The sequence below is a fragment of the Globicephala melas genome, chromosome 9, assembly GCF_963455315.2.
Source record: "Globicephala melas chromosome 9, mGloMel1.2, whole genome shotgun sequence".
Taxonomy (NCBI): domain Eukaryota; kingdom Metazoa; phylum Chordata; class Mammalia; order Artiodactyla; family Delphinidae; genus Globicephala; species Globicephala melas.
The window spans coordinates 12,101,254-12,124,018 of NC_083322.1; the positions used below are offsets into that span (position 1 = coordinate 12,101,254).

The 22,765-nt window shown below is 39.5% G+C and overlaps 1 protein-coding gene across 1 annotated transcript in view; it reads right to left on the reverse strand.

Moving 5' to 3' along the window:
- LOC115851771 (maltase-glucoamylase) overlaps window positions 1-22,765 on the reverse strand; it is a 135,346-nt gene that overhangs the window by 55,964 nt on the left and 56,617 nt on the right. The window contains exons 2-14 of the mRNA XM_060305220.1: window positions 21,703-21,829; window positions 19,502-19,620; window positions 11,808-11,928; window positions 10,640-10,749; window positions 9,684-9,835; window positions 8,905-9,076; window positions 6,758-6,857; window positions 4,469-4,581; window positions 4,049-4,174; window positions 3,116-3,247; window positions 2,848-2,964; window positions 1,500-1,613; window positions 355-439 (exon numbers count right to left, since the gene is read on the reverse strand). Coding sequence (XP_060161203.1) covers window positions 355-439; window positions 1,500-1,613; window positions 2,848-2,964; window positions 3,116-3,247; window positions 4,049-4,174; window positions 4,469-4,581; window positions 6,758-6,857; window positions 8,905-9,076; window positions 9,684-9,835; window positions 10,640-10,749; window positions 11,808-11,928; window positions 19,502-19,620; window positions 21,703-21,829 — 1,588 coding nt within the window. The remainder of the gene's footprint in view (window positions 1-354; window positions 440-1,499; window positions 1,614-2,847; window positions 2,965-3,115; window positions 3,248-4,048; window positions 4,175-4,468; window positions 4,582-6,757; window positions 6,858-8,904; window positions 9,077-9,683; window positions 9,836-10,639; window positions 10,750-11,807; window positions 11,929-19,501; window positions 19,621-21,702; window positions 21,830-22,765) is intronic.

Below are 22,765 nucleotides of genomic sequence, written 5' to 3' on the forward strand. Positions count from 1 at the left end.
AACCTGGTTACCTAGTCTCTCTCTGGTTAGCCCCAACCTATTTGGGTACACACTTGAGAGGAAAATGAACTAACCACTAACCTCTGGCTTCTGCACCATATCTTCTCTGGAACAGAAACAGCTCAGATGTAGGTAGAAGGACTAGATTGATTGCCCCTTTTGAATTTACGCCTCATTTAGGAAAGCATAGAGTGTTTTGATTTTCTTTCCTAGTTTTCTTTATATAGTACCCACATTTTCCTTCCCCTATGCAATTTATGTAAAAAATCCCTTGCCAGGTTATTCATATATATCCTTATGAATTTAAAATACCAGATATTCATTGCCATTTTAATCAAACTAATCAGCACTTACTGGGAGTGAATAGGGGATAATTTAGATTGTTTGTGGAACATCCTGAAACTGAACCATCCACGAAGTTGGAGACTTCATTCATATCCTAGAAGACAAAGAACAAAGACTATTAAGAAAAAGTAACATGTCCTCGTATGTTGTACTGATGGTGTCTTTCTTTTTGTTTAGGACTCAGAGAAATGATTCTAGATATTTCTTTTTATAACGAGGTTCTTATGTTAAGGAGAGAAATAGATGTTCCTGTCCTGTCTTCTCTACCCATTGAAGGCTTTGTGGAGAAGGTTCTTAAAATCCCTTCAAAATGATATATGTATATAATCATTGAAAATGAAAAATTTCCAAAAATATTAGGTGAAAAATATTTCAATTTATATGGTCCCATGTATATCAACTCATACATTCTCTAAATATTCAAATATAGCTATGAATACACACACATATAAATGCATATACATATATAATACAAACATATGCAGAGAGAGTGAGAGAACAGGCATGTACCCACAGCTGTGCAAGTGAGGGCTCTGGAAACATGCATACTGAAATATTGATGGTAGATGTCTTTGGTTGATATCACTTTCGCTCTCCTCATCTGTTTAGCTCTTTGTATTGTTTGCATTTTCTACCTTTCTCTTATAAATAGAAAAAAGTTCAACTCTAGAGCTCTGTAAATTGTGCCAGACACCTGCTGCTTTGCATTTGTTTTCATTTGACATCATGTGAGACATTTGTCCTTTCTGCAGCCACAGTTCTGTCGCTCACTTGAGTAATTTGGCTTTGATCAGTTTATCCAACACGTCCAAGTGAAAGAGCCCTGAAGGGGCAATTGAACAATTTGTGTACTTGTGACAATGTAAGGAGTACATGACCTATTTTTACTTCAGCTCATTCATTTGTAAAAGGAGAGCTAGACTTGGAAAAAACAGATATCTCGGTTTACTTTCTTCCACTTCTAACAATCTGATTTTGAAGTCTAAGCTACGTGTTTTGGTAAGATTATTTGAATAGTAAGAGAGAGAATACCTAGAATTATTGCCATACTTGCTTTCCTCTCCTCCTCTTCCCCCTGTGCTCCATGACTCGATGATATAGAGATACACAGTCTGAATGTTAGCCGCCTAGTAATCAAAATGTTAAGAACTCACAATCCAGATTCCATCAAATTCTACTTGATTGTGGAAAAGCTCACATTCATTTGCCCACCAAGCAGTACACTTGGGGTTGGTGTAATCAGGAAACACAGTTTTTCCAGGCCAGACCTGCAGGAGGAAAAGAAAAACATTGATCAAAGGAAGTTAAATGAATACAGAGTAAAACAGAGTACAAAGAAATTCCTAATACGATCATGGCAACAGAGGTGCCCAGGCACAGGTCCTTTTCAATTAGGAATGTAAAGTGCTTTAAATATTTAGGCTAAATAGGAGGAGTCAAATAGTCACTTGAGAAAAAACTAATTTCAAAAAAATGGTTAAGTCTTTGCTAATCTTCAACTATGCCTCACCCTTTCCTCACACTTTCTCTACTCCTAATCCTAGGAATGGTAAATGAGGGAGAGTTCTGTATAATTTCAACTGACCCATGACAAGTTATGGGTTCTAATCATCAATTACTCTTCTCTATTCTCTTCCTATCCACTTCTTCTCAGACACTAGGCACTCGGGTCAGCAGAGGTGTTAGAAGTGAACCAGCAGATAACACCTTCATGGAAAACAAGGACAAATAAGTTTGAGAAAGAACTAGTCAAACTTGCCAAATAACAGAAAAACTGAGTAAGAAGAGGAATGAAATAGTTTCATTGGATTTGCCAGTTAGGAGGTAACTGGTGCCAAAGCAGCATCAGTGGAGTGACGGGGAAGGAAAGTAGACTGCAGTCAGCTGAAGAGTGAATGGGGGGTACTTCCCTTGTGGCGCAGTGGTTAAGAATCCTCCTGCCAATGCAGGGGACATGGGTTCGAGCCCTGGTCCAGGAAGATCCCACATGCCGCGGAGCAACTAAGCCTGTGCGCCACAACTATTGAGCCTGCGTGCCACAACTACTGAAGCCCGTGCGCCTAGAGCCCATGCTCTGAGACAAGAGAAGCCACTGCAACGAGAAGCCCACGCACCGCAACAAAGAGTAGCCCCTGCTCACCGCAACTAGAGAAAGCCCGCACATACCAAAGAAGACCCAATGCAGCCAAACATAAATAAATAAAATGAATAAATTAAAAAAAAAAGTGAATGGGGGGTGAGGTGAGGAGGTGGACATTCAGTATCTAAGTCTATTGTTTAAAGGGACTTTTCTGTGAAGGGAATGTAAGAACTGGGATGACTGGTAGGTGTTTGAGGACAAAAGGACAAGGGCAAGTTGATCCCCAGCATATATAAGGCACCTGAAAATGTAAAACAAAACAATTACAGACACATACACACACACACACACACACACACACACACACACACACACACACTGCCACAGCCCCTCCACCAGCCCCCACTTCCCCATTAAGATACCTCCCCAATGAGTGGAGTCACTCCATCTGAAGCATTCACCCATATCTTCATATCTGAACCCCTGTCATATGGGCCATAGGGATTACTTGGGGAAGAGTTGTTGGAGATGGCTGGATCCTAAGAAGGGGAAAAATACAATGAGGGACCTAGCTTTGAGCTAAAAGCACTGAAAGGAAACTGAGGATTGAGGCATGAGGGAGGGGGAGGGGGGCGTAATGACAAGGAAGAGCAAGGACCTGATGTGGGGGAATAAGAGGACAGCACATACCACAATGATGACCAATTTTTGTCCGTTATTGTGTAACTCTTTAACAAACTCAGGGAAGCCCTTAAAATTTACTGGATCATAAGTGAAGTCCTTCCTCTCATGCATATAATCAATATCAGCATGCTGAACGTCCTGAAAGAATACACAACGTCCACAATTTATGAGCCCACCCCTGGAATCAGATGAGCTGCATCACCCTACCTTGTTGCCTGGTGCTCCGGCATTGAAAACCAATCGAACAAACAAACCACAACAGTTACAAAAAATATCACTAAGGCTATCAAAACATATCCATTACCTAAATGCTACGTCATCCACAAGATAAAGGAGGGAAGGGACTGCCTCTCCCACTTCTCCCGCATTTGACTACACCACATTTTGTATTGTTGCTTCTCTTCCACTTCAAGCCTTCTTTGGCATTTGCTCTTTCCTAATTTTACTTGTATGAAAATAGTGGAGCCCAGAATGAAATTGACTCTTGCTCCAAGACCTAAGCGTCTGCCTCCAAGGGAATGGGGTAAGGGAGAGAAGAGGATTATTTCAGAGACTACTGGGTGTTTCTCTTTGCATGTCTTGTAAGACCTCGCTACTCATTATATACTAGACACATTCAAATTTAGCCAGTTAAATCACAAAAATATTTTATTACATGTATAAACTGTATTCTTTTGTTCCCTTAAACTAAGGAAAGTAATGCCTTGAGAATACAAGTAAGAATGCATTGTGCAGAATGTCATCAATACAGTAAGTATAAGAAAACCAGTCCCTTCAAGGAATGGTTGGCCCAACAATAAAGTCCAGCATTCTGAATATATTAAAATATTTTTGTCGTATATTTTTTTTAAAAACTCAGAAGGAGACAGTATAAACAGTTGTTCTTATTCCCCAAGAAAATTCTTTTATTTTTGGAAGATTTTTTGCTGCCTTACTTACGTAAGGCAGCTGTGCGGCACGGTTTCTCTCCATGACTTCTTTCATGTTACCCAGGGTTCCATAGTCATAACGACTGAGATGAAACCCAAGCGCCCAGTATGAGGGTAGGGCTGGCCGTCCAATGAGCTGAAAGAATGATGTGAAATGGAAGTTAGCAAATACTCTATTTTTAACAAAACTTTTTCTACGCATTAGTTTGGGGGCACAAAACATACCCCACTTTCCAACACACTATTTCCTTAATATTAGAATGCTAGGCCCTTTAATAAATCATTGAGGTTCGGATCAATTTGCAATAGCACATTTATAATAGCTACTTATAATAGCATATGTTTGTGAGTCACACTTGCATATTAAATTTACATTTCTTTGCTCTTATTTACAACTTCCTCAGTCATAACCATAACATTATAAGTTTACCTCTTGATACTCTTGAACCACTTGCTCTGGAGTGTTTCCCAAGAACACGTAGAAGTCGAGAATGCCCCCAGTGGTGCGGTAAGTGACAGCTGGGGTGGGCTGGAGGGAAACCTCTTGAAAGATTAAAAATGAAGCAAATAAACATTAGAATTTATTCTAGAGTAATAATTACAAAGCTTTAGACCAGAGGATCACCAGTCATCTGAACACTAATGAAGAGATCCTAATGCCTCAGTTTTTGTGTAAAAAGGGACAAACTCTGACAATCAAAGTCCACCCTGACAGCACAAGAGAACCCAAAGCATTTGTTCTGTGACAGGTTTCCATAACTGGTGACTGCAGTGTCTTAATTGCTGTGTCAGGATTTCATGAAAAAGCAACCAGTTTCAGGAAGGGGTCCAGAATAAGCCACTGTGGCATAAAAATGATTGTAAGCTGAATGAGTTTGAGTTTCTGAAATCCCTTATCCACCTGAAAGCAGAGCCTCCCATACAGACTCAGCTGTCATAAACCCCCTGCCCTGGAGCAAAACTAATCTCCTCTGAGACAATAACTTGGCAGCACACAAGAACACCCAGCCCCCACTACTCTCCTAAGGGCTCGCTGATCTTTCCAAAACGTCATTTGTTGTTCCATTAAATGCCCTTTATCCCTCTCACTCCTTCTAAGAAGCCATTTGTTTCATCCTAGGTACATTTCTTCCCCTATTAGTATGGTTTCTAAGTCCCAAATTCTAACCACCCCTTTGAGTTACTCACTGAGCACTCTTGCGTATATGCAGGTTGCACACGTAAATAAACCTAGTTTCTTCTCTTGCTAACCTGTCTTTTGCTAGACTGATTCACAGGCCCCCAAATACCAAACCTAAGAGGATAGAGAAAAAAATTTTCTTCTCTGACATTCACAACTACAGAATATGCTGTTCCCACCGCATATCCCATCATTATTGCAGGAACATAACCTGGCGAGACACACGGAGGTACTAGCCTCAGCAGATCTCACATCAAGCAAGAGCCAAACTAAAAAGATGTCAGAGATGATACTACACATTCAAAATCCCTCTAAGCCCCACAGGCAATTTTCAGAGATGAAGTCTCCCCATAGCTTTGAGTTGCATTAGGGATAAAAGGTCTCAAGATCGACTAAAATGTACTCTTCAGGCATAAGAACAACTCACACGGAGTATCTAGGATTCTGTGACTTTTCCCTCTAAGCCTGACACAGATTATTTTCTGGTTCCTTTCAGCCACCTGAAACTGTACAATCCTTGTATTATCTCAGTCTGTTCTTTGACTATCAGGTATCTTAGAATCATCTTAGATCACTTAGAGTGATTCTCAAACAATCTGTGGTAAAGGATCAGATCTTTATTTTTTAAATTTCCAGTTCTTTGCAAACTGATACTTTTGTAAAATAACATGAAAATGAATTATTAGAAAAAGTTTCATACATGCACTTGGACGCTACAGCAATGTTTACTCTTAATTTTATACTCATCTTACTGTAGACCTGAAACAGTCTTTGAACACTCCATGGGTCACGTTTTAAGGAGTACTGATCTAGTCCATCAAGTCCCAGTTGAGAAGAGGGTGGGGATCAATATCCTGTGCTGACCATCAACCCTGGGAGATTCTGACAGAACTCCTCTTTCCCTGTAGGGATTGATTCATTGCCCTGGGATTGGTTGTTACTGGTGGAAGCAGAAAAACAGTTGAGAATCATTGATCTGATCTAAAACCTTCGAAGATAAGGAAGCAAGCTACTTCCTGGAATCCTATGATATTACGCCATTTGGTCTTAAACAATCTGATTGTACTCTGCCTGACCCTCACACTCCACTTTGCCTTGCTACCCGTGGATGTCTCGATGTAACATTCACAGCTCAGTTGTAGCTCCTTGGTTACACCTGCTATTAGAGCCATTACCCGTTTCTTACCAGAGCTTTCATTAACCCCAGTACTGGATGAAAGTCTGAGGAAGGAGAAGAACAAATTGGTAGAAACTGCCTTAGAATAGATTATAGGAAAGTATTAGCTGTTTTAACACTATAATAGTAAATACTCCAACAGAGGCAACCAGATTCAAGAAAATCGTAAGCTAAGAGAGAAAACTCTACTCATGGCTTCCATGGGTCAACAGGTAATGAAGTATGAATGGCACAAGCAGAGAACATACAAGGTCCCAAGCTACGGCTCAGCCATTCCTAAAGGGCGCCATTCCTTTATCATAATGCTATAAGAAAGGGACTGAAAATCATCCTTGTGTGTGAATATTCCTTTAGTCTTTTACCCATGGCATTGCTGTTCATCAGAAACACTCCAAAGGACAATCCACTAGCATCTTCAAGGCATAGGAAGAATGTCTGTGCACCATACAAGTTAGTTCCATCCTGCAGAAAGATAATTCAAAACCAAAAATTTACAAATAAACCCCACATGGCCAGAAAGAGCTTAGGAAATCGATGTTAATCATGTGAAGAATTGACAAGGAATTCATGTCAAAGAAGACACAAATTTTTAATATAAGGTCTATACTTGGTTGATGTTAATCAAGTGAATTAGCATTTTCATATAGAATGAGCCAGCTATGACCATTTATCTAATAGAAATGTGAGAACTTGTGATATGTTAGGATGTGGGAGAACAGGAGGTTTGAAACTGTAGTTCAAAAAAGCTCTTCTCTACAGATATCAAAAACAAACTTATGGTTACCAAAGGGGACACGTTGGGGGTAGGGATAAATCAGGAGCTTGAGGTGAACTATATAAGAAAGATAACTAAAAAGGACCTACTGTAATAGCACAGAGAACTCTACTCAATATTCTGTGATAGTCTACATGAGAAAAGAATGAATATATGTATATGTATAACTGAATCACTTTGCTGTACACCTGAAACTAATGCAACAGTGTAAAGCAACTATACTCCAATATTTTTTTTTTTTTTAAAAAAAGAGCTCTTCTCTCAAAGAGGCTTGACCTTGACTCAGAGTCTTGACCTAACCTCATCTGCAAAAACTCCATCGAGCCCTAATATAAATCAGGCACCTTTCTAATTTGCAACTAGATGGAACTCTACTTAAGATACCTGGTCTTCTAGTCTTTACCACAGCATACATTAGAACTTGAGCTGGTCTTCTGGACTTTAGAACGGTAGTTCTCAACCTGGGCCGCATCCCACCCCAATTAAAACAGAATCTCTGGGAATAGAAGCAGACATTGATAGTTTGTTCAATTTCCCCGGGTGATTCCAATGTGTAATCATGTTTGAGAATCACTGCTCTGGGACAGCATATCTCAAAATTTGGTGTGCATACAAATTACAAAGGAACCTCATTTCAGTGTGGGGTCTAATTTAGTAGATGGAAGAGGGAGCTGAGAGCCCAAATTTGTCACGCGGTGGTGCCCATACTGCACACTTCAAGCAGCGAGGATCTAAGGCTCCTTATTAAACAAGCATCACCAGCCATATCCCAGATGAGCTGCTCGGACCCAACACCTTTCCTGTTTTTCTGATATGCCTATGGTATGGCGAGGAGCATGGTCAGGGATTAGATCCTATCTCTGCTCCTTACGAACTATTTTTTTTTTTTACGTTGAGCTATTCATTTGGCTTTCCTAAACCTCAGTTTCCTTGTCTGTTAAATGGAGTAAATTAGACTTATTTTTCTCAGAGTCCTTTTGGTAAATAGAGATAATATATTTAAAAATTCACTTAATAAATTATTCCTCTAATTTCCTTTCATCCAGCCACTAGTTCTGCTTAATTGGGACAGTTGCTGAACAAGACCTGAATGTAGTATTGCTGAGTCTAGAAAATACCTCTGCTTTGAGTTTTAGCAGTCAAAACAAAACCAAGAGAGAAAAAACAAAATAAAATAATAACAACGAAACTCTACTCCTTCTATTCTTTCACTGCCCCAAACATTCTTCACACAAAGAATGATTAATACAGAATTTTAGTTGATATTTTATCCTATTTTGCTGACAAACCTGGTAAGTTGGTGATTTGTAAAGGTCAACCTAAAATAGGGTAACCATAACCAGCATATTGTGCCGAATCAATATTAGTTTTCTCCACAACTAGTTAGTTCAAAACGAAAATGTGATGAAAAATACTTGGTATTTATTGAGCATTTTCTATGTGGCAGACACTCTTCTAGAGACTCTACATGTATCAATTCATTTAATTCCCATCACAACCCTATGAAGTAAGTATATTACCCCCATTTCATAGATGGGGAACTAAAGACACAGAGAGGAAACCTGCCCAGAACCGCAAAACTGGTGAGTAGCAGTGTCAGAATCCAGACCCAGATAGCTTCACCCGAGCACCTGACTCTTAACTGTTATACTGCACTGCTAGGGGTGACCTTCATGAAAGAGGCTATGATAGTCAGTGGAAAGGGCCCCATACTGAAAGGTACTGAAAGGTTACCCCTTTGGGGATTGTGTCCCTGGCAAATATGGGCCAGGTCTTCCAATTCATATCGTGCCGGTACTGCTGGTGCACGTGTTCTCCCAGACCATACACGTTAGCACTAGGCAGTCGGATGGAAAGCTGCAGGAACTGATCAGCAAACAGCAGGGGCCCGATGCTGGAGTCAAACCTAGACATGGGTGGAAAACACAGGGACGGGTGGGCAAGTGGAGTGGAGGGAATGCAACTGCTTAGAAAATTGTTCTTGTATCTCAGAGACTCAATACTCCCTGTTTAATCGGCCCCATTTGCCCTCCTGTGACATTTTTCCATGGACATCAAGAGATCAGGATTTGCTGAGGGCAGGTACCATTCGGCACATTTCTTAGATTTGTCCCCTTGACTCTCTATCACATGACCAGAATATGAGTCGTACGTTATAGTAGATGCTCCATAGAGAGTTACTGCTGGATGGGTGTTGGATGGATGGAGGGAAAAAAGGGAAGATAAGGAGGAAAAATGGCCAAATGGAAGGAAGAAAGAGAAAAAGGACACAGCCCAGTGCCTGGCCTACAATAAATGCTTAGTAATAAAAGAGGGGGAGGACGAGGAAGAGGAGGAAGGAAGGAAGAGGAAGGAAGGCAGAAAAAAAGTACATTTGGAGGTAGAGAGTCTGGTCACCAACAGTGGGCTCACAACCTTCAGGAATATTGTAGAAATGCATCCTTTTTCAGGCTTCAAACCTCCCTCCCCCATAACCTTCATACTAAGTCTCCAGATAGGTTTGCAAAACTTACAGAACATGATTGTTGCTCGTTCTGATCACTTTGATGCTAAATGGCTGTTCGGAGACCTCAACTTTATAGGTCAAGGAAGCAGCAGCATTTCCTTTGAAGGGTTGCACATGTTCATGGGGCACTTCGTATCTGTCCTGGTTTTGGTCAGTTAACTGTCCAGAGAGATTAGGGAAAGACAGTCAAAATGAACATGTCTCTGTTTTTCTAAAATAGAAACATGCCTACCAACACCAGTGCTTCCCAACACCTGTGCTCCTGGTACAGGAACCTGTGCAGCAAATGACATTATGTCTGAAATTATGTCACCAAATTCAGATGTTTAACACTTGGACATAAGTTAGTCTTTAGGTAGAAATATATACTACAAGTCTGCAGACATAAACTATCTCTAGAATTTTCAAAGTTGTGATCATTCTTTTTTTCCTTCCCTATATCATTTCACATGGTATAAAGGGAAAATAAATGAAAGCCAAAGCTCACCTGTGAGCTCTATAATATACATTTAGGAAGTTATCACACCGAAGGAAGGCGATAAATGCTTTCAACATACACATGCTAAGTAAGAATAATGACAGCACAGAAAAACACCTCCATTAGCAAATTTTTCTCTTTTGTAGTAACTGCAGTCATCAGGTAGGGAACAAGAACTTCTCCAAAAAAATTTTAAATAAACAAATATCATATGCTATCACTTATATGTGGAATCTAAAATATGATACAAATGAACCTATTCACAAAACTGAAAGACACACAGACACAGAAAACAAACTTAGGGTTGCCAAAGGGGAAAGGGGGGTAGGGAGGGATGAATTGGGAGTTTGGGATTAGCAGACAAAAACTACCATATATAAAATAGATAAACAACAAGGGCCTACTGTAGAGCATAGGAAATTATGTTCAGTATCTTGTAATAAACTATAATGGAAAAGAATAGCAAAAAAGAAACAAACTACAACCTTAAAGTGGAAACGGTTAGACGTCTGGTATTCCGCTGTGAGAAGGACGTTGTTGACATCATTTCCAAAAAGAGATGGAGAAGGCAACCTTTTCAACTGGGCTGTGAATCCTAATGTGAAGGGGGTAAAGAGTTTTCATAGCTGGCTGTGTAAATTCACAAACAGCCACATACAATTAAGCTTTATGTCAAAGGGGCTGGCGAAAAGCCTTTACTTCCCATCAGAAGAGGAGACACGGATGTGTACCTCATCATACACACATACTGTCTTGGGCCAGATTCTGAAGCTAGGTATTGTCATTACCTTATTCAAAAACCATGCCTCTCTTCTCCAAAATCTGAATGGAAACATCCCTCAAAGGCCAAACTATCGTTATACCAGCCCATCCATCACTCATATACTCTTTATATTCTGAGCCCTCAAGGTGTTCACATCCATTATTCCTTCTCAGTTATCTTCATGTTACGCCACAGGTGATCGGATGTATTGATGCCATCTCCCCAGTTATGTGACAAGCCAGGTGAGAGTCGAGACCTTATTAGAAAAGCCCATCAGGCCAAGAGGCCCTGGAAGAGAAGCATGCCTCTTCCTTTATGCTAAGAGCCTCCCCAAGTATCCCCAGCATGTTCATTATTATGTCTGCATTTTGAGGTGGGAGAAAGAAGGGGGGATGTTTAGTCCATGAACACTGACACTGGCTAGCTAACTTTCATATAACATTGATAAAATGGGAATTGTTTCCATATCATTAAAATTACACTATATTAGAGTTGTTAGTAGTCTCAGAGGTTACTGAGTTCAAATCCCTCTCTTTAAAAGTCAGAAACTTGGGGAACGAAGAAGTTACAATGTTTGGACAAGGTTACAAAGGTACATAAAGACACAGTCAGGAATAGAACATGTCTCCTAACTCCCAAGACAGAGAGTGATATTTTTCCTTGATGCCAAAATAGACTCTAGTCCTTGCTCAAGGGCAGTGCCCACCTCCTGTCACACGCTGTGGTAGCCGTACAGAGTTAACACCCCACCTGCTGCTACAGCTCTCTTCTGCAGTGTACAGAGCCAACCTGCAGAGGACACAGCCCAGTGCCTGGCCTACAATAAATGCTTGCAAACCTCCCTCCCCAGAGGATCTGGAGCTCCTTCCTCAAGGCTGAGTCTGGCTTACCTGCACTTGTGTTCACAAGGTTGCCCTCCACTTGATAGCCATGACTCTTAGAATAGTAGCACCAGGGCACACTTATGGGTCCCTGAGGTTTCCAGCAGCACCCACGCTGGTCACACATGGCCTGAAATAAGGGATTAGTTAGAGTAACTCCACTATGGGTAGAACACTATCATTGATAAATATAATTTGAGCTTGCAGTCTCATGAGCCTTGTTTTACAAATAAGGGACCTGATACTTAAAGAAATTGTGCTGTATCCCAGTCAATGCGGTGCTTGCACTCAAAACTCACTTTTCTGACCAATATCCTTCCTCGTTGTTATCATATAACAATATATGATCACAATGCATTCTCTACCTGTCATCACAATAAACCTGGTAAATTTATTTAAATATTCTAAACTACTATATAGTTATATCACCAGTGACCCAAAATGACAAATGGAGCTTCACTGATATTGGCTTTGGGCTCTAAAAAAACTTTGCAATTAACTTTATTCAGAAGCTTTGAAATCAAGGCAATTTTGCTTTGAATTTTAAATGTGTATATTACAAATGGGTATATTTAGTATATGTGACATATATACATATATATTATACATATGTACACAGTATATACATGTATGTGTGTGTGTGTATATATATGTGTATATAGTCTCTTAACTCCTCCCAAGGCACTAATTGTTCCTTGAAACCCAAATAGATTCTGATTCTTATTTAAGAAAGGTACCTGCCTTTTACTACAATTAATGACTGAATCACATGGAGACTAAAATGGATACAATCTCTTTCTCATATAACTAATTTGGAAGAAGCAATCAGGTTAAATATAAAAAAAGTACAAGGAAACCATTCCTCTTTAGTGTAACTAATAAAATACTATAGCAAAAATTATGGGTTGTGGCTTCCAGGATTAGATTACAGAGTGCCTCCTGTCTAGCTTGCTCCCTCCCTTTCACTTGCTCTGTTGGAGCTCTCACTCTGCGAGAAGTGAGGTGCTGCACTGCAGAATGACCCACATGGTGAGGAACTGAGGGAGGTCTCCAGCAAGGAACTGAGGTCCTCAGCCCAACAATCCTTGAGCAGCTGAATTCTGCTAATAATCACAATACACAAGCTTGAAAAGGATCATCCCTGAGTCTCAGAAGACACCTTGATTGCAGTCTTCTGGAAGCCTATGAGCCAAAAGCACCCAGATACACCAAGGCCAGATTTCTGACCATAGAAACTGTGAGAAAATAATGTTTGTTGTGTTAAGCCATTAAGTTTTGGGATAATCTGTTACACAGCAATAGATAACTAACATACCCTGCTATATTATTTTACAGATGAAGAACCTCAGGCCACAGAGGTAAAAGTTCGCAGTGGTGAAGTGATCTGCCAAAGGTCACTTAGCTATTGAGAAGACAAGGACCAAAACTTAGCTCTCTTGTTATCCATTTCTTTTTCTCTATAGTCTGGGTTGAGTATCTGCTGAACATATTTTCAGCAGGATATGGTAATGCTTTACAAATGTAAGACAAAAAAAATTGCTTAGATATATGAACAATTAGATTTAATCATATGCTAATTTTTTGGTAATCATATGCTAATATAATAAACAATATTAAGGATCGAAAAACAGTGTCCATCTGTGGTTTCCACTGCTATGGAACCAGGCTTCACTGTGAACTCAACTAGTCAGCAGTTTTTGTTTTTTCTTTTCAAAACCCACTCACATGAAACTTCAGTATAACCTGAAAAGGGAAAGGTGTCGAAAAGAGTGTTAAGCAGAACGGTTTCTGCATGCTCCCCAGAGCTTAATAACTTCTTCACTGAACTGGAAAGGGCAAAGATCAAAGAGTGGCCAAAGCAGCATGAAAAGTGCACAGCCTCTTGGCCACCTGGAAATCCCAGGCCCTGCAGCGGACCTAAGCAGTTATGGGGAGCAATGTGGGGAGAAGCAGAGAGCAGGGCAAATAGACAAGGGAGTAAAAAGTAGGTGAAACCTCAGAAAAGAGTTGTAGAGAGAAGCTATAAAAAAATGACAACATGAATAGGACTGAAGGCACCCAAAAATAATTAAACCCAAACTTGAGACAAAAAATGTCCTTTTAAGTTGAACATGAGAAATAAAATTTAAGAGAAACTGCCAAAATAATATAGAGTGTATAATTTCCAATACAGTATTGAGGGGAAAACTAAGGGGAAAAATTCTCAATGCAAAAAATAGGAAAGAAAACATGTATACGGGGGTAGGCGTGAATGGGGAGCAGTACATAAAAAACAGGCCAAATGGAAAACACAAAATGAGACCATAGAAAAAAGTTTTTCATGTCAATTATCATATGGCTTAAATACTTAATTTAAAAAACAAGGATAATCAGATTACATTTACAGAAATAAATTCAACTGAAGCTGTTTACAGGCAGCACACCCAAAATTTAAGCTCACAAAAGCACTAAAACAGGGGAAAACAGCTATGTGAGAAGAATTCTTACCAAGGGTTAGGACAGCTATAGTGATAGCTGACAAATAGACTTTAAGTAAATATTAATTATTAGAGAGACATAGAGTCACTACATGATGACAAAAGCTTCAGTTCACCAGGAAGATATGACATCTCAAACCCGATACACACCTGATAATAAAGACTCAAAATATTTACAGAAAAACCTTAAAGAATCACAAGATAAAATTGAAAAAGACAGTAAGTACATAATGCAATATTTTTAAAGAACTCCCTCAGTAACTGATAGATAAAGTAGACAAAAAAGTAAAGATATTTTGCTTTTTACATAATAGATACATACAGGCTCCTGCACCAACACAAAGAGAAGGACTGGATTGAACTCAGAGATTGTGAGAAATCAGATGCTGAAGACACTGCTTATGACCTAGTCAAGCTCTGCTCCACTGGAGTCCCTTTCTCCTCCAACCCCCAATGCTTCTTAACATTTAGAGAGAGAGGAGAAGAAACAAAAAAGGAAGTATTTTATATCAAAATCAGACATGAGAGAAAAAGGAAAACTAGAATCCAGTTTTATTCACGAATACAAATGCAAAAACCTAAAAGAAAAGAGCACGCTATTTTAACAATGGAAATCAGCAGCATATTAAATAAATAATAAGCGAGTGGTGTTTCTTCCAGAAACACAGGGATTCTTTACTATTAGAAAATCCACTGTATAATATTTCATAACTTATTAAAGGAAGTACACAATACAATCATTTAAATTAATCACCTATTCATGATAAAATTCTTAGCAAACTGGGAATATAAAGTAAGTTCCTTAGTTGGATAATGGGTAGATACCTAAAGCCTATAATATCCATCTCACTAACTCTGAAATGTTAGAAACATTCCTTTTAAAATCAGAAAAAAAGAGTAGGTGACCATGCCTATGTTGTTTTATAATTAAATATATATCGGAGGTCCTAACACTACAAGACTAATAAGACAAGAAAATAAAGAAAATTTGTAAAACTAAAAAGGATGAAGCCAAGTTATCATTATTTTCTGACATAATATTATGTAAGTAGAAATCCAAGAAAATTTACAGAAATAAATTTAAACTAAATAAGTTAATTATTATTATATTAGATCTTCTATTTTCTTCTTAAAGTCATAAGTTTTTCTTTTTTGCCTTTAGGCTTTTAGTCTTCCTGGCATTGTTCCTTGAGATATGATGTAATATAGGAATATATAAGCTTGACTCCATTAAAATATAAAATATCTGTTCATCAAGACAGCGTAAAATAGGTGAACACAGCCTCATAACAGCAGAAGATACTTGGAGCATGTATAATAAAAATAAGAAGTAGAATCTAGAATAACACAAACAAGAAATGTGTACAAATCAGAGTGAGTTGAGAATAATTTACTGATAAGACTACACATGCCTTGGAATATGTGCATCATTAGGTCATTAGGAAGCAGCATATCTAAGATTAAAAAAAAGTTCAGGACCTCAGCAACTGCAGCATTTATAAAAGACAGAAAGCAAAGTTGCAAGGACAAATGCAAACACGTGAAAAGGAAGTGTCCCAGGTGCAGTGAGAGTTGGCCTGAGTGAATCAGAATTAGCCATCTCCTGCCACTGGAGGGAATGGGACCACAGTGGACCTTGCTCATTCAGCCCTGCCAGCCATCCTGTCCTAGGTGCTGGCTCCTCTAACCCTGTATCCCTCCATCCTGTTCTTTCTGTACTGTCCAGTGTCTCTCCACAGCCTTTATGGGTCCTGTTTTAGACAGAGAATTCCCTCCTTTTACTGGGATAAGAAACAATGGAATTTACAACAAAGAATCATCTGAAGGGAAATTTATACTCTTAGTTCTTTAATCCCAGAGGAGAGGAATGATAAAATGATATAGCGATGGCCTCAGCAGTAGAACATTCTGCCTAGCCTAGTGTCATATTCATAATTTCTTCCCACTCCCCTCCTCCACATAGCCATATACTTTCCTTCAACAAACACATTATATACATATACACAACATTATCCATTGAATCAGCCTCTCAACAATACTTTAGATTAGCATATGGCACCCAGGATACTTAGAACACACAACAAAATACCTAAGAAATACCTTCTATGAAAATCCAGGTCACTGAAAGTGCTCCCAGAGTATTTCTCTCTGGCTGAACTAAAGAGGAGCAGGCCAGTGAATGAATGCAAAGGTCATAGATTAATTCACTTGGGTATAACATTTAGAAAAAAGGCAAAGGTTGTTTACTGAACTACAATCTTGATACCACAGTATTAAACAGCCTTATTATAAAAGCAAAGAAGCATTACTGAGGCAATAATGACATCTGAAGTTCACGTAGCCAACAACAAGATGGGCTGTTGCAGGAAAGTGGACAGACTGAGGATACATTAGTCTTCCAGGTGGGCTTCTGAGCAAGTAGTTTCCTAGCACACTATGACAGGGGCAAGTAAATGGGTGCAGATCAACTTTCTGGAAACATCCTGTTTAGGTACAGCATATCTAGACCATGACTTCCCATTCCTATTGGCAAAGCAGCACATTAATGAATGGTCCTCTATCATCAAGCTCCAAACTACCATATAGTCTTAAACATTATATGCCATCTGGCACCCATCCTGTATCTTGGCCATATGGGACCATTCAATATGTCATGTATGTGCCCCACAACTTCCTCTTCTGTCACTTTGTGTGCAGTCTCCTCTATCCTGAATTCACTTTCCATTCCTCTCATCTCTGTCAAAATCCTGCTTATCATTAATTCCAGGCTGTCACCTTCTCCTTGATAATAATCTCTTCTGCTTTGTGATCCACACAGTATTTCGTTTATATCTTATAAATTTTTGTTTTATATTCTAGTTACGTATTTACTTAGCTTATCTCCTCTACCTATTGAACCTATCATCTAAAATACCAAACTTTATGACATTTGGCCCCATACTGAAGCGCTTTTTTTTCTTTTTCTCTTCTATCTTCTTTTTCCTTTATTTCTGTCTTTTATTCTCTCTCTTCTTGGTTTCCCATTTCGTGATTTCGTTCAGCCCTAAGTGGCTGCTCCTAGCTGCTGTGTATCACATAAAAAGCCAACCTCCTCTACCCGAAATCCAAGGTCTTCCAAAATCTGAATCCACCTTTTCTGTTCAGACACATTTCTTCCTACTCCAAGCAGGCGTGTCTCTTCATTAATCCAAGAGAAAGTTACATTCATTCAGTCAGGGTAAGACGCCAGATGAAGGGGATTGAATGCTGCAATAGTCTTGGTTTGATGAACCGCTCTAACTGGGATTCCTTCCCACATTGGCAGCCTTGCTGTCCAGGCTGATGCCCTTCTGTGCTCTCACTGCTTTGTCCTGTCCTGGGGATTTCCTGATCCTTGACTATTTACCATATTGGTGCTCTCTCTTGCCTTCAACATAGCCTCTGAGCTTCCTGACTAGTTTTGTCCAATCACTCTGCTCCTAACTACAGTTCCCAGGCATTTTCTCTACTCCAAGCTATTTATCTGGCTCTAGTTCTTTTTTTCTGCCTTAACTTCCAGCTTCCCCAAAACCCCAGTCTATCACTATGGTTGATTTCTCATCTGTTATTTCTTTGCCGTCTTGGTTCTCTCTGACTCAGCATCTATGCTATTTCAATCAATACCAAAGGCTCAAATTGTGTAACCATTCTCACTTTCCACAGTTCACATTCTGTGACTCTGTCCAAGTTATGGGCTGAATTGTGTCCCCAGAAAAGATATGTTGAAGTCCTAATACTCAGTACCTCAGAACTTGATCTTATTTGGAAATAGGATTGTTGCAGATGTGATTAGCTAAGGTGTGATCATATGGAGTTGGGTGGGCCTTTAATCCAATGTGATCTGTGTCTTTATAAAAATGGGAAATTTGAACACATACACACACAGAGAATGCTTTGTGAAGATGGAAGCAGAGAACGGAGTAATGTAGCTACAAGCCAAGAAATGCCAAGGATTGTGGCCGTCACCAGAAGCTAGGACAAAGGCATGGAACAGATTCTTCCTCAGAGCCCTCAAAAGGAACCAACCCTGGGCTTCCCTGGTGGAGCAGTGGTTGGGGGTCCGCCTGCCGATGCAGAGGACGCGGGTTCGTGCCCCGGTCCGGGAGGATCCCACATGCCGCGGAGCGGCTGGGCCCGTGAGCCATGGCCGCCGAGCCTGTGCGTCCGGAGCCTGTGCTCCGCAACGGGAGAGGCCACAGAAGTGAGAGGCCCGCGTACTGCAAAAAAAAAAAGGAACCAACCCTAATGACACCTTGATTTTGGACTTCTAGCTTCCAGAAGTATGAAAGAAAAATAAATGCAGAAATAAAATGTCTTTTGGTATTAGGACCTTTAGACAAACCAAAATAGTAACTCTCAAGAACATCACAGATTATTCCAGCCCGTGAACAATAGGATGGCTACAGAGATAATGTGAGAGTGCCACATGCCCAAGAATCGCATGCAGCAAGCATCCCTTCTGTGTCTGATACAAATCTGCCATTTCAGGTCAGTGGACTTCACTCAGAAGGCTGCATGTTGTCTTTCTTCACTCTCAACACGAGACATGACTGATATGGTGTGTGCAATGCATTTTATAATCATATATTCAGCTGGACTTCAGGTGATGGTCAGGAAACACTGCCCAACAGTAAACGCCCAGCTGCCTGCACTATCTTTAATCTGGTATTTATTACCTCTTCCTTCAAAACTTGGCCCTTGAAGCTTTATCCTTATTTGAAATACTGTTTTATGCCTATGGATGACTTTTTATTGTAGATCCTAGATAACCTTTTAGAATTGTGTAAGGAAAAAAGAGAGACAGAGGCCAAGAAACAGAGTCAGAAACAGAGTCAGAGAGAACCAGTAACCAAGTAGAGTTACCAGATAAAAGACAAATATACTTTTAGTATAAGTAAGTCCCAAGTCTTACACGGGACATAATTATACTAAAAATTTATTCATTGTTTATCTGAAATTCAAACCTAAATGGACAGCATGTACTTTTATTTGCTGAATCTGTCAACACAAGGAAATTTTCTAGTTCTTCCTCTCCCAAGGCTGAGCTGTCATATAAGCATGAATACAGGATTTCTTTTCCTGAGCCACCAATAATTGCAATGCAAACAATAAACAACTCTGGGGGCTACAAACAGAAAAAAAAAAAGAAAACAAACCCTCATCTGATGGCATAAACTCTTAAATGAAAACAAGGTCTGTAAGTCAAACCTTTGTTGGTGACTGGTCAGGGATGCAGTTTATCCGTTCCAATTCATTTACCACTGGGCACTCGGCAGAACCAGGAGTGGTACTTTTCCCAGGATCTGGAGTAACTGTCATCCCAGGACCTGGGATAATCCCAAAAGCAAACATAAGATGACAGAATTAATACCACAGGCATTTGATACCCCCATAGTTCTCAACACCTCCAATTATATGGACTCCACTACTGATTGGGCTTCACTCTATGACCCTGAAATGTGCACATTCACTTTATAAAGCCTCATTTTGTTCTTGCTGACTGTATTTAACTCTACATATACCTGCACCATCCCCTTCTACCAGCAAGGCCCTCCCCTATGAGACAGTGCATACAAGAGCAAGGAGTTGGACTCCAACATTAGATTGGAAGCTCACCAAAGTGGGAACTAAATCTACCTTCTCTACTCCAGGGGTTGGTAAACTATGTCCTGTGGACCAAATCAGGTCACAGCCTGATTTGTAAATAAAATATTGCTGTCACACAGCCACACCCAGATTTTTTATGTATTGTCTCTAGCTGCTTTTGTTATTATAGGCAGAATTAGGTAGTTAGGACAGAGACCGTATGGGCCACAAAATCTGAAGTACTAAGTATATGGCCCTTTACAGAGATGTCTGTACATTCTGCTTTGGTCCTGTACTTCCACCCAGGCAGCTGGTTCACGAAATGTTTGCACACAGATCACGTGCAGTATATGTTGTTCTCTTGAATGTTACCCTAATCATAGTAACCTCAATTCTCCTTGCTCAGTCAACAGGCAATCCCTTGACAAGGAACACTTCTGAGTGATGGTATTCTTATACAAATGTAAAATCTCATAGGACAAAAAATGTAAAGCGAGGCCACCAAACTAGAAACTGGCGGCTAGAATCTATGCCAGCTGATTGATGGATTCAGACTTAAAAATCAGTTAGATAGGGCTTCCCTGGTGGCGCAGTGATTAAGAATCTGCCTGCCAATGCAGGGACACAGGTTCGAGCCCTGGTCCGGGAAGATCCCACATGCCGTGGAACAACTAAGCCCGTGCACCACAACTATTGAGCCTGTGCTCTAGAGCCCACGAGCCACAACTACTGAGCTCGTGTGCCACAACTACAGAAGCCTGCACACCTAGAGCCCATGCTCCACAACAAGAGAAGCCACCGCAATGAGAAGGCCACGCACCACAACGAAGAGTAGCCCCCGCTCGCCACAACTAGAGAAAGCCCGCGCACAGCAACGAAGACCCAACACAGTCAAAAATAATAAATAAATTTCTTTTTTAAAGTCAGTAAAATAAAGAAGGCACATTTATTGCATTCTAACATAAGGAAGTTAGATTTCTTTAGGGCACTCTACAATAAGCTAATAACAATATTAAGACAAAACAATGAGGCTTCTAATAAGTTTTCTTTTCACTAAGGTTTCCAATTCAAATGTGGTGGAGTAATAGAACTTTATATTTGTGCCAGTTTCCGCATAAGGGTTTTAGTTTCATCTTCAGGATCATAGAATTTTAAGAACTGAACAACCTTTGAGATTATTTAATCTAACTTGCCACAGAAGTAGAAGTGGTGTGACTGAAAATGAGGTAGGGGGAGGGGGCAAAGGTTTTCCTCTGGCAACACACTAGCCCCTCATCACGTGCCCCACCTAGGAAGCTGCTCCTAGCTGAAGCCCAGATAAGAAATCATGGATAACTCAGCACAATCCAGCCCTTCTGTTAAAATAAAACAGTTCAATAAACTTTTAATAAAAAAAACTCTGGTAGCTGTTATTTTTTTAAAGAACCAAACCTGGGCTGAAGGTACTTTAATTGATTATATACTTATTTGACTACATTTCATATAAGGGTATTGTTGATTACTATTGTTAACAAAATTACAATTATTCAATGAAATTCAGCAAATATATTTCAAGTGCCAGTTGCGGAATCCTGCGCTGTGCTAAATTAGGAAATGAAAGTGTCAGAGTTAGGCCTACAATGAATACCTATTGTGCTGTCACAGTTTGAGTCAGGTGGTCCCCAACACACACATATAATACACACACACACACACACACACACACACACACACACACACGTTCACACCAGTGAATATGAAAGCATCACTTCCCTGCCATTTCTGAGGTGTTTGCTCTGATAAGAGCAATATATGGAGGGGGGAACACCAGAGTTCCTTGTTACCTTCTGATTCCAAAGAGTCTCTGGCTGAAAGCACAAAGAGAGGAATAGTGATGATAAACACCACAAGCAGAAGAACACTGAGCATAAGCTCCAAAGTAGTGAACTTTTTCAACTTCTTTCTTGCCATCTACAAAGAAAGAGAAAACAATTTTAGATTTGAGTTTTATTTAACACGTGGTTAGCAAACTTTTTAAACTTGAGAAACGCTCAAATGTATACATAAGAGGAATGAATGACATAATAAACGCCCAGGTACCCATCAACTAGATTAAAAAATTATCAAGTGGCCAATCTCATTCTGTCTTTTTTTTTTTAAAGGTAATATAAAAACTTTTATTTTTCTTATGTCTATTCTTATTCACGTGTCTCCTTAACCTTGGGTTATTTTGAAGCAAACCTCAGATTTCATATCTTTTATTCTGAAAATATTTAAGCATATTTTTTAAAAAATAAGAAATTTCACAAAAGCCAAGCAAAATATTGTTATCACACTTAAAACATTTTTAAAATAATTCTTTAATCATCAAATTAAAGAACTATTTTAAAAAAATTTCCCTCATTGTCTGATAAGCATTTTATAGTTTGTTTGTTCTACTCCCATTAGGATACAAGTAAGATCTATATATGACTAATTGATTTGTGTCTGTTAAGTCTTTTTTAACCAGTAAGGTTTGTTCTGTAGATCTGCCCACAATCTGGATTTTGTTGATTGCGTCTCCATGCATGCCAACATGTTTCTCTATCCTTGTATTTCCTATAAATTATTAGATCTAGAGTTTTGACAGATACAGGTTGGTTTCTTTTTAGCATGAATGGTGCATAGATGGTACAACATCTTCCAGCAAGAGACACATAAAATCTAGCAGTCTCCTTTTTTTACAAAAATGTTCACAGCCATTGGCGAGCATTTCTTCGATCCATTATTTCATTAGGAGTTGTGATGCAGTGACACTGTAATTTTATCATTCTTTGTTCACTTATTAAATGAAATATTCCTATAGAAAGAAATTTCCCCTCATCTATCATTTGTTTCATAAAGTTACAGTTTGTATAGGATAGGAAA